This window comes from Diceros bicornis, chromosome 29, assembly GCF_020826845.1.
Source record: "Diceros bicornis minor isolate mBicDic1 chromosome 29, mDicBic1.mat.cur, whole genome shotgun sequence".
In the NCBI taxonomy this organism is placed as follows: Eukaryota; Metazoa; Chordata; class Mammalia; order Perissodactyla; family Rhinocerotidae; genus Diceros; species Diceros bicornis.
In genome coordinates this window covers 14379892-14397012 of record NC_080768.1, presented here as the reverse complement: position 1 = coordinate 14397012, position 17121 = coordinate 14379892, and the positions used below count along the sequence as shown (strand labels likewise).

At 36.3% G+C, this 17121-nt stretch overlaps 1 protein-coding gene across 3 annotated transcripts in view; it reads right to left on the bottom strand.

Moving 5' to 3' along the window:
- The window catches only part of TENM3 (teneurin transmembrane protein 3), a 598785-nt gene that overhangs the window by 405245 nt on the left and 176419 nt on the right, over nt 1–17121 (bottom strand). For all 3 annotated transcript variants that reach the window (XM_058524938.1, XM_058524939.1, XM_058524940.1), the window contains exon 3: nt 9931–10209. In XM_058524938.1, the coding sequence (XP_058380921.1) occupies nt 9931–10209 (279 nt within the window). The remainder of the gene's footprint in view (nt 1–9930; nt 10210–17121) is intronic.

The window sequence follows — 17121 nt, the reverse complement described above, 5'->3', positions numbered from 1 at the left end:
GTCTGAATTACTAACTTTACCACAAACAATATACTTTAACCTCCAACTTGGATTACACCATCACTCCACCCAGTCTTCCATGTTAGAGAGTCTTTTTAAATGTCTTCCTTCTTCCTAACCCCAGTGTAATGAATTAATCATTAAGTCTAGATTCTATTTGACTTGGTCTCCCTTTCCTTTCTGGTTCTTGGTTCAAACTTTTATATTTTCTCACTTTGATAATTATAATACTTCCTGATCAGCCAATTTGCCAAAGAAATGTGACCTCCAAGTCTATTATGTATCCACTCAGCAAAAACTTCAGTTCTGGGTTCAGGCACTGGGTGAGGTCAGCCTAGAGATACAATGGTGAACAAGGCCACATGCCTACAGAGCTTACCCTCTGTGGGAAAGTCAACATTCTACACTGCTTTCAGAGTACTTTGTAAAATGTAACTACAACAGCAATATTTCTCTGCATGGAAGTCCTTCAGCGCCTCCCCATTACCTACAGGAAAAAGCACAAATTCCTTAGCATGGCCATGAAGGCCCTTGGAGATATGGTCTGGGGCCACTTGGGCAGCCTCAAGTCTCATCATTCATCCACACACACCCTGTGTTCCAGGCACCAGACGGCCTGTGGCTCTCAGAACACTCCCCACGGATTTTACACTTTCTCCTTTGCTACTTTGTCTGCATCTTGAATTTCGACACGTCCTTCAAGCCTGTATTCCAATGCCACCTCCTTCATCCTTTAAGAAACATTCTCTCCTCTCCTGTCCCATTCCCAGTTGGCAACAATGTGCACTGTGCCGACACAGATCTTGCATATCATGTTGTAATACCACTTACCATATTAAAATACAATTACAACATTTACTTGCCTGTGTGCCCAACCAGCCTGTGAGTTTCTAGAAGTTAGAGACTACGTCTTACTCATTTTTGTTTTTCCAGCACCTGGTACAATACCCAGCATTTATTATTCATTGAATGAAGACAGCTGATATACTAAATAAGAAGTCAATTCAAAAAATCACATCTAAACTTTATTCAGGTTTCAGTTTCTGTGTGACTTAAAATAATATTTAAATTCAAAATACTATTCATAAGACATTTTTAATTGCCCTTTTCTCAAGTTGACATGCATTTGTATCCATTTTAATAAGCATTCAAAAAGCTTTTACATTTAGTTTATGTATAGTCTAGTCATTATGGAAAACTATTTCAAGTCAACTGATAAATATAAAGAAATTCCAATATAGTGAAACCATCATTCGAACTACTCAGTAAATAACGTATAAGATTTTCACATTTAAATTTGCATGTGTATGTAACGTTAATAAACAGAATTATTAGGACTTGAGAAGAATAGTCTTTAAATAGTACCCAAAAAATCAGTTAGTCGCTCTTCAAACACTGGAATACCCTCAGAATGGCAAATAAACTAAGGTTCTATGGGTCTAACACTTATTTTTTCTATTTCAGTGATAATTACATCAATAAACCTGATTCAGCATTCGCTGCCGTTCTATTCATTAATTAAAACAATTTTGCTGCTGCTACTGTGATTTTTCAAGGATATCAAAAACACATTCAAAAATCAAAATAGCACACACCATCAGTTTTGGTATGCACATAGTACGCTTTAATTTGATTTCAACCCTACAATTAAAAGAACATTTAGAATTTAGACAGAGACAGCACATACTCTATATACTTTGAACAAAAATACTTAGAACACAAGTCGAGTTTCGTAGAAACGGCAGTATGCACGTGAAGAGTAGCGAACCGCCAACAGGTTCTGAAAATCCTCTTACAATGGAAAATATAAACGTATATAAATACTTAAGTAACAACAACAAGGGTAGTGGACCTTATAGTCTTCTTAATTCTAGTTTCATAATATTAAATTTAAAAAAAATTTTATTTAAATCATAACTTACTGTGCTCGAGTGACTTGTAACATATCCATAAAGTGAATATATTTCATCCTTAAATGAAATATGGACGCTTTTGCTAAAAGAATGACAAGTCACTATTTAAACTATAAATGTATACATATCAAGGCAAGGTAATTATTTCTATATATTAGAAACTATTTCACTGTATTTTACAAGGCAGAACTTTAATTCTGAGCTTGATTTAGTAAGCACATAACACATTACTTTTGCTATTTTTGACATCCCAGAGCACCTAAAACATAAAATATAATTTACAACAGTAGAACACGCCAGAATTGACCATTACATGCCAGAAGAGGGGCTATAATGGAATTTATATTCAAGTTATAGTTTAGTATGTGTAATAGAATCTCATAAAATTAGAATAACACTGAAATACCATTTATTTCTTGCAGCAATGGAATTCCATCTTAATTCTTACAATCAATTTCCAAAGTAGGCTGAAATGTTCGTGGATACAGTTGAAGGAATGGAATTAGGCTAGTTAGGCAAAATAATACAGCTCTCTTCAAATTATCTTCAGAAAACTCAAATCTTATCCCCTTTGTGAAAAGAGCCAGGAGAGAAATGACATCTGCATCATTGCTGGAAGCATCACAAGGATGTGACATAACAAGGTACTCCCATGCCACTAGCAGTTTCTCCCAAATGATCCTAGAAATTAACTGGTAATAGAATAGCTACAAGTCCTTTCATTGCTTCTCTCTCACCTATATGCGGTTGCTCAGAGAGAGAAGAAATTGCACTGCCCACTCTTTCAGAGAACATACTCTGCCTGACCTGGTAATTTGGATTGCAAAATAGCTCAGGTTCTCTGCTGAGAGATTGACGTAAACGTTATCACTACAACAGTTTATCAAATTGGTTTAAGGGGTATACCTTTTGCCTTTTAAAGTACAATAACTCAACTTTCAGACTTTATCTATCTGTATAGAAAGTAGACTTTTAAAATACTATTTCAAAGGACAAGTAAATTGGTTCCTTGAAGTGTTTTAGCTGTGCAAAGCAGTATCTATTACACCTAAAAATATGGCACTTTAATGTTATGCCCTCTTTGTTAGCCAAATTAGACCTTAATACTTTAGTATCATGCGCAATTAGTGTGGCATTAGTGACATCCTACAACAAGTATATTGTAAGACCCCAAGTGAGAAATAAAGTCTTCCAGGAATGATTTATTTTATTGTGTGAACTGATGAGAATCAGTTAAATTGCCTTTTAATTGACTGGCTGTCTCAGTAACATGCCTTTGAGGGAAACACTACTTTTGAAATTTCCGTTGGCCAGGAGGGGAAGGAGCATGCCTAAGTCTTTGAAGTCTACAGCCATCAGACTAATTATCAGCACCATTCAACGTACATTCATTTAATTACAGTAAATTAAAAAGGATGCGGAGTTTTGGAGAAAAATAAAAGAGTCAATAAATGGTGACAGAAATTCCAGACTATGCAAATTATCAGTGCCTTTTCTGGAGGAGACCACTAGTTCTCTCTGTGAGAGAGAGAAGCAAATATGCTCACACTTGACTAATGCAGACACAGGGAGAGTATGAGGGGGGAGGGCGAAGGAAGGGACACACACTTATTTGGAACTCACTAGATTCCAGGCACTGTTCTAAGTACATTATATAACTGAACTCACTTAATCCTCATATATATACAACCTTATATACAACCCTCTACGGACTATACACTATTTACTATTTTCTCTATTTTACCCTTGTGGAAAGTGTAGCACAGGAAGGTTGAGTAGCTTGCTCCAGGTCACACAAGCCAGGAGGTAGTGGGGCCAATTCAAACCCAGGTGGTCTGCCCGCAACAGCACGTTCTCAACTACTGCCCTCAATAGAGGCTCTCAAGGTCCCGAATCACGATGAGGTGGAAGAGGCCTGCCAACTCCTCCTAGTCTAATGTCAAAGGTCATCGCTTTCCAAAGGGCATAAGAGGTCTTGGAGACAGGGAGAAGGAGCAAGACGAGGACCTCCCCTAGGAGGGCACCACATCTCTGGAACAAGCAGGACAACTGACGCAGTAGCAGGCAGTGACGGAAAAGTTGGGAACCCAAGCTCTGAGTGAGCTGGGAGCAAACAGTGTTAGAGGTTGAATAAGAGGATTTAAACCCTGACGGGTGTGATTCCGAATCCACCCACCTTTCATGATACCACACGGCTGGACGACAAAGGATAATATGCGCTCGGCTTCTTCTGGGAAAAGATGCAGAAGCAAACATTTTTAAAGCTTGAAGGTTGATGTTTTGATAAAAAATTCCTTTGTTGGAATAAAAGGAATCCAAATAGGTAACGAAGAAGTGAAACTCTCACTATTTGCAGATGACATGATTGTATATATAGAAAACCCTAAAGAATCTGTTGGAAAACTGTTAGAAACAATCAACAACTACAGCAAAGTTGCAGGGTACAAAATCAATCTACAAAAATCAGTTGCATTTCTATATGCTAATAATGAACTAACAGAAAGAGAGCTCAAAAAGATAATACCATTTACAATTGCATCAAAAAGAATAAAATACCTAGGAATAAATCTTACCAAGGAGGTGAAGGACCTATACAATGAGAACTACAAGACATTATTGAGGGAAATCTACGATGACATAAAGAAATGGAAAGATATCCCATGCACGTGGATTGGAAGAATAAACATAGTTAAAATGTCTATATTACCTAAAGCAATCTACAGATTCAATGCAATCCCAATCAGAATCCCAATGACATTCTTCACAGAAATAGAAAAAAGAATACTAAAATTTATATGGGGCAACAAAAGACCCCGAATAGCTAAAGAAATCCTAAAGAAAAAGAACAAAGCAGGAGGCATCACAATTCCTGACTTCAAAACATACTACAAAGCAATAGTAATCAAAACAGCATGGTACTGGTACAAAAACAGACACACAGATCAATGGAACAGAATTGAAAGCCCAGAAATAAAACCACACATATACGGACAGCTAATTTTCGACAAAGGTGCTAAGGACATGCAATGGAGAAAGGAAAGTCTCTTCAATAAATGGTGTTGGGAAAACTGGACATCCACATGCAAAAGAACGAAAGTGGACCATGTGCTATCGCCATACACAAAAATTAACTCAAAATGGATCAAAGATCTGAAGGTGAGACCTGAAACTATAAAACTCATAGAAGAAAATATAGGCAACACACTATTTGACATTGGGTTTAAAGGAATCTTTTCGGATGACATGCCTACCCAGACTAGGGAAACTAAAGAAAAAATAAACAAGTGGGACTTTATCAGACTAAAGAGCTTTTATAAGACAAATGAAATCAGAATCAAGATGAACAAACAACCAACCAGCTGGGAGAGAATATTTGCAAAACATACATCTGACAAGGGGTTGATCTCCATAATATATAAAGAACTCACACAATTGAACAACAAAAAAACAAACAACCCGATCAAAAAATGGGCAGAGGAAATGAACAGACACTTCTCCAAGGAAGATATACAGATGGCCAATAGGCACATGAAAAGATGCTCAACATCACTAATCATCAGGGAAATGCAAATCAAAACAACGCTAAGATACCACCTCACGCCCGTTAGAATGGCTATAATCACCAAGACAAAAAACAACAAATGTTGGAGAGGATGTGGAGAAACAAGAACCCTCATACACAGCTGGTGGGAATGCAAATTGGTGCAGCCTCTATGGAAAACGGTATGGAGATTCCTCAAAGAATTAAAAATAGAGATGCCCTATGATCCAGCCATCCCACTACTGGGAATCTATCCAACGCACCTGAAATCAACAATCCAAAGAGGCTTATGCACCCCTATGTTCATTGCAGCATTATTCACCATAGCCAAGAAGTGGAAGCAACCTAAGTGTCCCTCGACTGACGATTGGATTAAGAAAATGTGGTATATATATACAATGGAATACTACTCAGCCATAAAAAAAGACAAAATCGTCCCATTTGCAACAACATGGATGGGCCTGGAGCGTATTATGTTAAGTGAAATAAGCCAGAAAGAGAAAGACAAACACTGTATGATCTCACTCATATGTGGAATATAAACCAACACATGGACAGAGAAAACTGGACTGTGGTTACCCGGGAAGTGGGGGTGGGGGGTGGGCACAAGGGGTGAAGGGAGTCATATATGGGGTGATGGACAAATAAAAATGTACAACCCAAAATTTCACAATGTTAGAAACCATTAAAATATCAATAAAAATCAAAAAAAAAAATTCCTTTGTTCCTGACATTTAAATTGATATTTGGAATTGAGATCAGATTACTTGCAAAGCTGGATAGCAGGAATGCAGTCAGGGGTCTTTTAACAAAACATCAGAGACAGGAGAGATGCCTAAAACAATCCAGAGCATACTGGGAATTTCACCTTTGATTAGGGCATCCCATCACATGTATTTTGTAACTTCTCAACAGCTTACTAGGACTGCTGCTAATCGGTGGGCACAAGCCACCGCCCCTCCAGTATTTGCTCTGGTGCCTGGCACTTGACTTAGAACTACGAAGACAACCACAGCAGCAATCAACTCGTGTCAAAAGAAACGACTTCTCCCATATCCTTAATTTGGAACAAGAATAACATTTGGAATTCCATATGAAGCTCAATATACTGTAACAATTTTTTTTCCTCAACATGCTTTTTAGCTTCCAATTCCCCTGGTTGGTGAAGAGTTAGTTTTGCAAAAGACTAAATTTTATCACTTGTTTTGAATCTCTGCTAACATAGAGACGTGTGACATGGTCTGAATGTTCTTTTACTCTCGTGGGATGCTCAGGCCATCAAAATTTCATTAGCCTCACAGCAGTTCTAGCACCTTCTTAACTTGAACTGTTGGCCTCTTTATCAATAAATAAATGAAATCTAATTCCTTTTAGCGACTAAACTCTTCTTTGAGGTTATAACTAGAACATCAGGCGCTCAGCTTGCGTAATTTTACAAATGTTGAATGTTTTCTTGGGAAAACAGCCTTATTCACAATTATTTCAAATGATGAAAACAGTCAACGAAAATTCCCATGCTAACCCGGATGAAAACAAGTCAGTGTCTGGTTCCTAAATTAGTTTCATTTTGGTGAGTTACTTTATGCACGTCCTTCTTGTTCCGACCTACAGTGATAGAATAGAACTTCCAAGGACACATCTCAAACTAGTCCAAAAATGAATAAAATTAGACAAAATAATTGAAAGTCAAAGGAAAATATAACTGGAAAACCAATAGTCTTTCAAAGTTAGAGCAATTAAAAATAACTGAAGAGGGTAGAATTGAATTATTTTAGTAATTTTACATTAGAAATATTTGACCAGAAGTAGTAATAATAGCAAAAATATGTAATAGTTTTGAGGATATTGTTTATAAAGATCTTAAAAGACTATGTGTATGATTATAAATTTTAGCTTTTACTATAACCCAGCTTAAGATAAAATTTTTATATCAGAAAAAAATCCTCAATACTCTACTTTAGTTCCACAATTCAATATTATAAAGTCTGCTAAATATCTCAGAAAATTATGCTTCCCCCAGATCTTAATGCAATTAATTACTTTAAATGGAATCTTGCTTCTTCTGACTAATCACTGAAAATTCAGAACAAATAAGTCAATCTGAAATGTTCTTATGGATATATATATTAAATCTATGCAATAGCTATTATTCAGTAAGAGATCATATCTATTTTATTTTCTCCCTTAAGCTGCCCTCACGGGGAGTTCTGAGACCATCAAAATGTTATTTAAAAAAACAACTACAGCCAAACCTCAGGGAAAGAGTAAACACAAGCTTAAGTCATCACTTGCCCAGCTCAACAAACATTGTTTTTGACACTTTATACTCTTAACTTGGCTGACCTGTTTACTCTCAACAAATGCTACCAAATGTTCTGAATTTCAAGGCAAAGCCCTGGACGCTGTCTTCTCTCTCTTCATTCTGCTTCATAATAACCACTTGGAGAAATGAAAGAGCACATCTTTTCTAGCCTTTACATCCCTCTGAGAACAGGGAGTATGAGAATCCTGGGGAAACAAGGTCCTCCTCTAGTTAATAATAATCCCCGCAGGAGAGGGCCAGTGGTGTGAGAAACTCACAAGTCTTGCTCCTCTCCTCCCAATCATTTGGATATTTTCTGCTGTTAACCAAATGTTGCAAAGTTTGTAGCTTTATATTTTTAATAAAATTAATTTATAATTTACCAACACAGATACAATAACAAGATATACTTGTTATTAGAGAGAGAGAGAAAGAGATGCTACAAAGGTTGTGGGTGGAAAGGGCAAGATGACCCGATGTGAAAAAATATTTAATAGATATGGATATGGACGATCTCCAATGCAGATAATCAGACCTGAATGCATTATTCTGCTGCATTCTACCCTTCTCTTTTCTATACCATAATAAATTTTATCGTACATTTTAGGAAAATCAAATGCCAAATGCTACATTTGAATATAACCACTGTACCTGCAATTGCTCAGAGTGTTATGTGAAGATGCAGATGGACGAGAAACAAAGTTTATGCCAAGTCTTATGTATTTAAGGTTAGTGACTTCTGAATCCACATGGAAAACTGATATGAACATAGGTTTTACTGAGGTGAATGGATTAGCTCAGGGAAATAAATGTTGGTAGCATGATTCTAAGACTCATTTTGTCAGAAAGAACTGCCCTTGTTTCCTGTTTTGAGGTGGAATAAAGCCAGCCTCCACCAAGAACTGACACTTCCAAAATGAAATATTGAGTGCATATTATTAATTGATCTTGACTTTGGTTTAATGCACTAAAGTGCTCTACATAAGATATGGTATTGTTTCTTTTGGTTTAAATTAGACTTTTTTTTCATGAATAGAAAAGAATCTAGTAATAAGCCGTGGGAATCACCAGGTACCACCTCATACTGTGACTTAGCTGAGACTGAAGGCTGACAATAGACCTGCCTATCTATTACAAAGCCAAGCCGACAAAGTTGCTCAATAAATAATAAAAATGAAACATCATCGGTAAAACAACCATCTTTCTTTTCAAACGTCATGCAATTCTTCCATTTTAATTTTCTCTTTGCTTCTTGATGCATCACATACACACAGCATTAATAACCAGATTGAATAGCAAGTGCACTGTTAATATTAAACGCTGAAGGAGAAATGTCTTTTTGGTGACTGGCGTATCAATGCTGATGCTCCAATTCTTCCTAGAAGCAGCACTGACTAAAAATTAAGTTTCCTTTTAAATCTCTTATTGCATATAAATTAACTGTTTTTATTATCCTGCATTAGCAATAGGAAAAAAGTCTCAATAATTTACAAAGACATTTTTCTTACAATATGTAAAGCTGCTATTTGGATATCCTAAAATCCAATTTTTGTGCATGGATTTAATTGCATAGTAATCCAGTCCATAAAACACATCAAAGACCACACTCCCCCTCTTCACCAAGCTTTCAATTGCTCTCATCAACTAGTAAGTTTAAAGCATGATCAAATTTGTTCTTCAATCACTTGAGCCCTGTTAATAAACTATTCTGTGTGCTCACTCATCCATTCTAAGATTCTGCAACTTCTTTGAGATATCTTCAAGAAGAATCTACAAAGACATCTTTGATTGCCAGCTGGCTCTGGGGTAAACTTTATTGCCACTTGCTTTGCTCTCCACGGAGGATAACAGGTGACATGGTCCAAGATAAGTCAAAGCTAATATTTTTTTTCACAAGGTTAAACGGTTTTTCAAAACTATAGCTAACACATCATAGACCACTTGCATAATTTAACAATCTGATGTCGAAAATTGATTTTTTTCCAGGAAAAAAAATGCATTATTCAAGGACATTTCTTGAGTTCCACTGCATTAAAACAAAAAGGAAGGAAGAAGAAAGAAAGAGAAGGAAGGAGAGGAAGAAGGAAGATAGGAAGAAAAACATGCCCCCACAGTCGAGCAAAACAGACAGAAGCACTGAACGCCAACACTATAAAGTGAAAAATGAAACTTACCATTCTCACTGTCGGACTTGTTTTCGTGCTCCGTATCCGTCAGGGTGAGAGCTGAGTTGGACCGACTTGACAGGCAGGAGCTGCGGCCTGACTTGACCCCCCTGCCCCAAAGTCTCATGGCATGCTCTGGGGACATCACTGCTTCATTTTCAGTATCAGCATCTGACCCTGCACTGATAGAGTAACCTCTGTGGGGGAGCCCCATTTCCGCACAAAATGCCAGTCCTCTTCGTGTTGCTGGTTCACAAACTCCTAACTGCCTTAGGGTAAAATTCTGTCCTAATTAGGGGGAAAAAAAGATAACAACTAGTGAGTATACGTTTAGCTTTAGTTTTTTCTTTTTTTTATTTTAAGAAAATCTCCCTAAAATCAATAATCAAGCATTCAGGTTTTTCGGCTATCAGCACCAGGTGTTTACATTAGCATTGTATGGCATATGACCAAGTGGGTGCAATTATGGGAGGCTGGGGTGAGCCTCCACCACTGACTTTCCACACACCCCAGCTTAGAGCTCCTTTGTCAACTACAGAAGCCCATGAGCACCTCCAGAGAGATGGGCAAGTAAAATAGCACAGACCATGAAAACGCAACCCAGAGAAAGGATTAGTTATCAGCGATAGAATTTTGTTTAGCAGACTTGTGAAGCCATAGAGATTGCCAGAATTATTTCCTGTGTCCTGGTCTAGTCCTGAACGATAGGATTTTCCACCCAGATGTCACTTCTTTGGAAGAGAAAAGATTTCCCTCAAGAATAAGTTACTTGTTAAGTAGAAACAGGAGCTTGGTCAGGTTTTATTATATCTTCCCACCTTAACTTAACAACCAATATAAATGTGTTTTGTGTGTGTGTGTGTGTGTGTATACATACACTAAACTTTGGAGTGTAATCTTGAAAATTTGCAGACATCTGACTTTCTAGACTTTCTGCTTTAATAAACACCTGGAAACATCTGTATCGATCAGAGTAAATTCATTTTTGCAAATAAAGTGTACTCTAAAAATAAAGTGGGAGTATTATGTATTTAAAAATTAATGATAAAATCAAGTTCCCTGAAAAATAAATGGCTGTGAACTCTGCAGGCCTTTCCTAATAAATTGAGCATAATAAAACTCATGACACTGCAATAACTTAAAGCAAAAGTGTTTAAATTAGGTGACACTTTTAAATGACTGCTGTTATTAATGACTTTTTCCAATCCTGTATTTATTCTTGAAATTTCACATATGTTTTATGATACGATGGGTGAGAAGAGAGAGAAAAATGTTTGCTTGTAGGATGTATATATATGGCCCTTCCATTTCTTGTCTCTTGTTGGCATGGTAGAGTCTGAGATTTAGGTACCAACCAGAATCAAAATACATGTAAAGAATAATAGTATACAAAGATTGATGTAAATGCTACCACATAATATCAACCTTTTAAGAATATTAAGCACTTATATTATTCATAGTTTTCATTTTTTTACTTCTCTTAAATCTATGAACATTTCAAAGTTAATTGGCTGGTATGAGAAATAACACATTATATTTTTTAAAAGAGGGTGTTATAAATTATTTGTGATAATATGTTGAATCTTCTAGGAAATAAATCAAACATAATGCACAATACAGTAAATATTTGGTTGTAAAGATATTAGCACCCTCCAGGCCTCCGCACATTTTAACTAGTGTGGTTAATTGCTTTATTGCTGTGGTCATATCAGAAGTTGGAATCAGCTTTATCTCAGTCAGACTTCCAAATGGATTCTGACAATGACACTCATAAATAATGAAAATCTGTTCCTACAATTAGCTACAAATCAAACTGTGCTTATCAGAGAGACGTGAATAAGTACCTGAACCAAAAAGTAAGTCAAAAAAAAAAGAAAAAAAAAACGGAAAAGAACAAAAGAAAAGGAAATAGCCAAAAAAAAAAAAAAAAAAAAAAAAGAGAGAGAAGAGAAAAATAGGAAGATAGAGCCCATGAACAGTGAGAAAGTGAGTAAGTTTGATGAGGTAAGACTCAGTATTGTCAGTATTTTTTCAAAAAATTAGTATGGATTATACCTATGAAAGTAAATTTTAAAAAAGTCAATGTCATAGACAGTTAATGGAACGGCTCTGGAAGAGCTTACCCACTGTTATTTATATATCACATTTAAAACGGAGAGAGGAGAAAAAAGGTCTAAAACAGTTAAATATTACCATCAAATATGCTGATTTTTCAAAATAAGAATATAAAACATAATTTTTAAAAGGTGAAAATGAATGATCATTGCTCTGCATCTTTCCTCTATTTTGGGAGACACCCACATGGGAGAATAAACATAAGAGAGATGTTCAAAGATAGCAAGAACTCCCTTTCTAATCTCCGAAACATAAAACTTGAAACATTTTCCACGTTATTGACTTTTCACACTGTTGCCATCTTGATGCGAAAATCTATGAGGTGAAAGAAAGCAGAAAACTGCAATCTTTATTATTTGTTATCCGGGTATGTAAGCACAGCTCACTTTGCAAATAAATATTCAGTGCATCCTCTCTATGAATTGATATGTGTATCCCAAACTCCTTAAATATCTCACCCTCTGAAATCACTGTCTCACAATAATTCAAAACGCTTAATGGCTATTTCTGAAATGCAATAGAAAGCAAAGCACAAGCAGAGGAAACCCAGGTAGATTTCCTTACTGAATTAAAAGGTTTGCTTTTGTTTCCTCTAGGAAAGAACGCTAAACCTGACCTCCGAAGGACCCAAGTTAAAGCCACTGACTAGCTCTGTTCAAGTCACCTTACCATTCTATTTTTTCTTCTTTCAAGACTGTCATGACTTGGTTTAAGAGATGCTTTATGTAACTGCGACCAGCATAAAGAAAGGCTAAATGAAAAATGCCTTAAAAAAATAAACACTTGTCAGATGTCGTTAATAATCTAGAGAACTGTATAATTTGAGAGTGAGGAGAGGAACATTTTCAAATAATTTTAGAATAGCCACAACACCACCAAAGTAGACTTTTCCTTTTCTTTCATTCAAAAATATCTCTACCCCAGACCTGCCTCCCTGCTTCAGATTCTATTGTTGTCAATTCTCTCTTGGGTTAAGGATTCTTGCTCGTAGGATCCCTTATTTTAATGCAAACACTCCTGGGGAGATCTAGCTATTAAACTAGAATGAATTAATTTATTAGATTATTTCTCACAATGTAGCAATGTTTAGCAAGATGGCGTATACTTATGGAAAATACATGCAATTTTGACAAACAGAGGGAAGGTGGACAGAAGAAAGGTCCCTGACTGGGAGAAGAGACAGCTGGCTGAGTTATCATGGAGGTGGGGAGATTGGGTGGGTGGGGTTGTTGTGTGTGTGTGTAGTGGGGGGAGCTTTAAGGCAATGTAGAGAAGTGGGAAGAGAAAGGCAGAAAAAAGACAGCAAAGATGCTTTTGGAACTAGGCTAAAAACTTGACCATCTTGCCTAAAGTCAGCTTTGGCTTCAAGTAACATGAGAGAAATAAGGATACATTTATTCTTATTTTCCATGGTTTCTTCAGATTGTGTTCTTTGCAGTGGTTCTAACACCATCACTTTAGTTTCTTTCTTTGCCCTTTAGAATCTTTATATTAATTCTGTTTGGCCGAGACTGGTGAAATAAGTATTTATCTCCTGCACGTTGAATTTTGGTAACCTTGCTCAGCAGGGCCAACAACAGCATTTCCCATTACAATTTGAAACAGTACCAAAACAATAAATTGTAGCAAGAATAAAGTATACCTGAGGATGAAATTCATTGTGATTAAAAGGCAGAGATAGCTTGGATTAGATTAGGCTTTTTTGTTTTATGACACTCATAAATTGAAAATCTATAAAAGAAAAACTGAGTGAACATAACCTAGGCAGCTTGTATCATTAAAAAGGCTCACATTTTAAAAAACGGGTGAGGGTATGTGACCGAGTGAAAAGGACCATATAAGAGCAAATACTTCAAGTGAAGTTAGCACATAGCACATCCACCTCTTTTAAGAAAAGGGGATTAGAAAAGCGGGTTAGCTCTCGGGTCTTTTTCTCACATGGTGTCTATAACCTAGTTAGAGCAGGGAGGGACTTTTCAAAGCTGCAATGCAGAGTGATGTTCACCAATAGGCAAGACATTTACTATCTCTGTGTGAGCTGAAAAGAAAAAGACTCTACATGAGGGACTAGCCTCCGAGTTACACAGGTGACTACGTCACCCGGGGGAGGGTGGTCCAGTGTTCGAACTCATGGTATTTTCTCCCCTCCCCTGTCTAGATTTTTCTCTTTCTTTCTCACTTGTTTGTTCTTTTTTTAAAAAACAACTTCATTGAAATGTAATTCACAAACCATATACTGCACCCATTTAAAGTATACAATTCAATGGTTTTTACTACATACATTTGGTGTGCAACTACCACCACAATCAATTTTAGAACATTTTTATTACCCCCAAAAGAAACTTGTACCAATTATCGGTCACTTTCCATTTCCCCTCTTACCTTGCCTCCCCCCCTAGCCCAAGGCAACAACTAATCTACTTCCTGTCTCTATAGATTTGCCTATTCTGGATATTTCAAAGAAAAGAGATCCTACAATATGTGTCATTTTGTGTCTGGCTTCTTTCACTTAGCACTGTGTTTTCAAGGTTCATCCATATTGTAGCATGTATCAAGACTTCATTCCTCTTTATGGCTGAATAATATTCCATTGTATGAACATACCACATTTTATTTACCCATTCATCAGTTAATGGACATTTGAGTTGTTCCCACTTTTTGGTTATTATGAAATGCTGCTATGAACATTCGTGTATAAGTTTTTATGTAGATAAATGTTTTCATTTCTCTTGAGTATATATCTATGAGAGGCATTACACGGTCATATAGTAACTCTGTGTTCAACCTCTTGAGGAACTGCCAGACTGTTTTTCACAGTGGCTGCACCATTTTACATTCCCACCAGCAGTGTATGAGGGTTCTAATTTTTGCATATCCTGATCAACACTTGTTATTATCTGTTGATTCTCTTTTATACCACACTGCAAGTTGGCAATGTGGAGGTCATTGGTATTGAAATCTGGGGAATAAACCAAAAATCATTGTTCTCCTAAAAAATAGTTGATTCTGTGAGCCTGCTAGGTAAATTCATTATTACTTTATTCTATTATTTTTCTCTTTGCTTTCTATTATGCTGCTTTTATACTTGAAAATAGTTTTCTACTAAGATTAAAAGTACTCTTTAGCTCAAAAAGTCTACCTTTGAGACTATATCCTATAGGAATAAAATCACTTGATCTTAAACATATATGTACAAATAATTTTTACTATGGCATTGTTGCAAAAATTAAAATAAATGGGTTGCTTACCAGAAAGGGAATGGCTGAATAAATTATATATCCCATGCATGGAACTTTATGTGGCTAGCATAAAGAACGAATTTGGAACCATATCTTCAGAGTTGGAGAGAATCCCATTATACATATTTTAAGTAAAAAAAATATAAGTTGCAGAGTAGTGTGTATAGTATGATCCCATTGGAAACTAAGGAAGAGAGCCAATGGATTATATAAGTGCTTATGGCTTTGAGCATGAATAAAAGTAAGGAGGCTATAGAACTGTTACAATGGATCATTTAGAAGGAGTTGTAAGTAAAGGAAATTAGTAATTTTCTATTTTATAGTTGTGAATTTTTACTTTTCATAATAATTTCATTAATTTAAAAACAAAATAAGGAAACATTAAAGTCTATCTTTTAAAAAAAAAAATGTATTTTCTTGGGGCTGGCCTGGTGGCTCAAGCAGTTAAGTGCTCGCGCTCTGCTGCGGTGGCCCGGGGTTTGCCAGTTCAGATCCAGGGTGCGCACCGACGCACTGCTTGTTAAGCCATGCTGTGGGGGCGTCCCATATAAAGTGGAGGAAGATGGGCGTGGATGTTAGCCCAGGGCCAGTCTTCCTCAGCAAAAAAAGGGAGGAGGATTGGCATTGGAGTTAGCTCAGGGCTGGTCTTCCTCACGAAAAAAACAAACAAATAAAAAAAACAAATATATTTTCTTGATTTGCTGTTTAATAGCTCCTATTCAATAATTAGAGGTAATTAATTTATTATCTACTCTTGGAGAAGCTGGGCTTTAAAAATCCTTCCTCATTTATTGTAAAGAAATGAAGTTGTGTAAGAAATATGGGAGCAACGTTTTTCTCTCATTTCAATTCTTCCTTTTCCCTTCATCATATATGGATTTTTTAAAAAAAGAATAACCACTCATTTCTTCTATAGTAACAACCCCCAAAACTGAGTATGGGAAATGGTAGAAGAATCAATATAAATTTAATACACAGAAATAAAATAATCTATAACTGTCTTCAAGTATTTTCCTTGGTTGTTCTGAGCTTGGATGCAATGATCTATTCTCAGACAGGGAGTGACATTTTCCAAGGGTGGAGCATTACACAAAACTACAAATTGGGCAAATATTTCTTATTTGATGCTTTTGGAATTAGTGTCACTACTGTTTTAACTAGAGTTCCCTTTTTTGCTGTGCTTGCAAAATGATAAGAAGATCACACAGTAATAGAGATGTATGTAACTTTTTCCCTTTGAGTCCTAATGCATATTTCATGGGACACTCCAAACACTTTAACCTTCTTAAATTAACATTGTCCCCATTCGAACAGAATACTTATTCCTGAACATGCAATAGAAATTTCAATGACGGTGTAAATCTTCACTTAGAAGGCCTTACACTAAACTACATTTTTAAAATTAACTTAAAATCCCACTAAATACTTTAACTCCCCCCACCCCATTTTACTCTGTATGTAAAATCCAAGTATCTTCAATTTCTTGCTCAATTTATCTATTAATATGATATTAACATCTATAACCATATACTGATAATCTCAAATGCTGAGAGGACAGAGAAAATGACCATGGTACACCGTACTTAAAATTCAATTTATTGCCCAAAACACAAGTCTAATGGAAGCCACTGCAGGTTGCCCCCTCAGCATTCATCCTGAACTCAGGTGTAAAGGTACCTCTGTCAATGGACACGTAAAGCTGAGGCTCTAGGGTGAATTTGATGAGAAGGGAAAACCTCAAAAATATTTGCAAGCAGAGAAAGGGGGATTAGAACGAATGGGCCCCGAGAATATGCATTTTCTTCAAGCTAAGATGTGTAAAGTCTCCAGGGGAAGACAAACATAT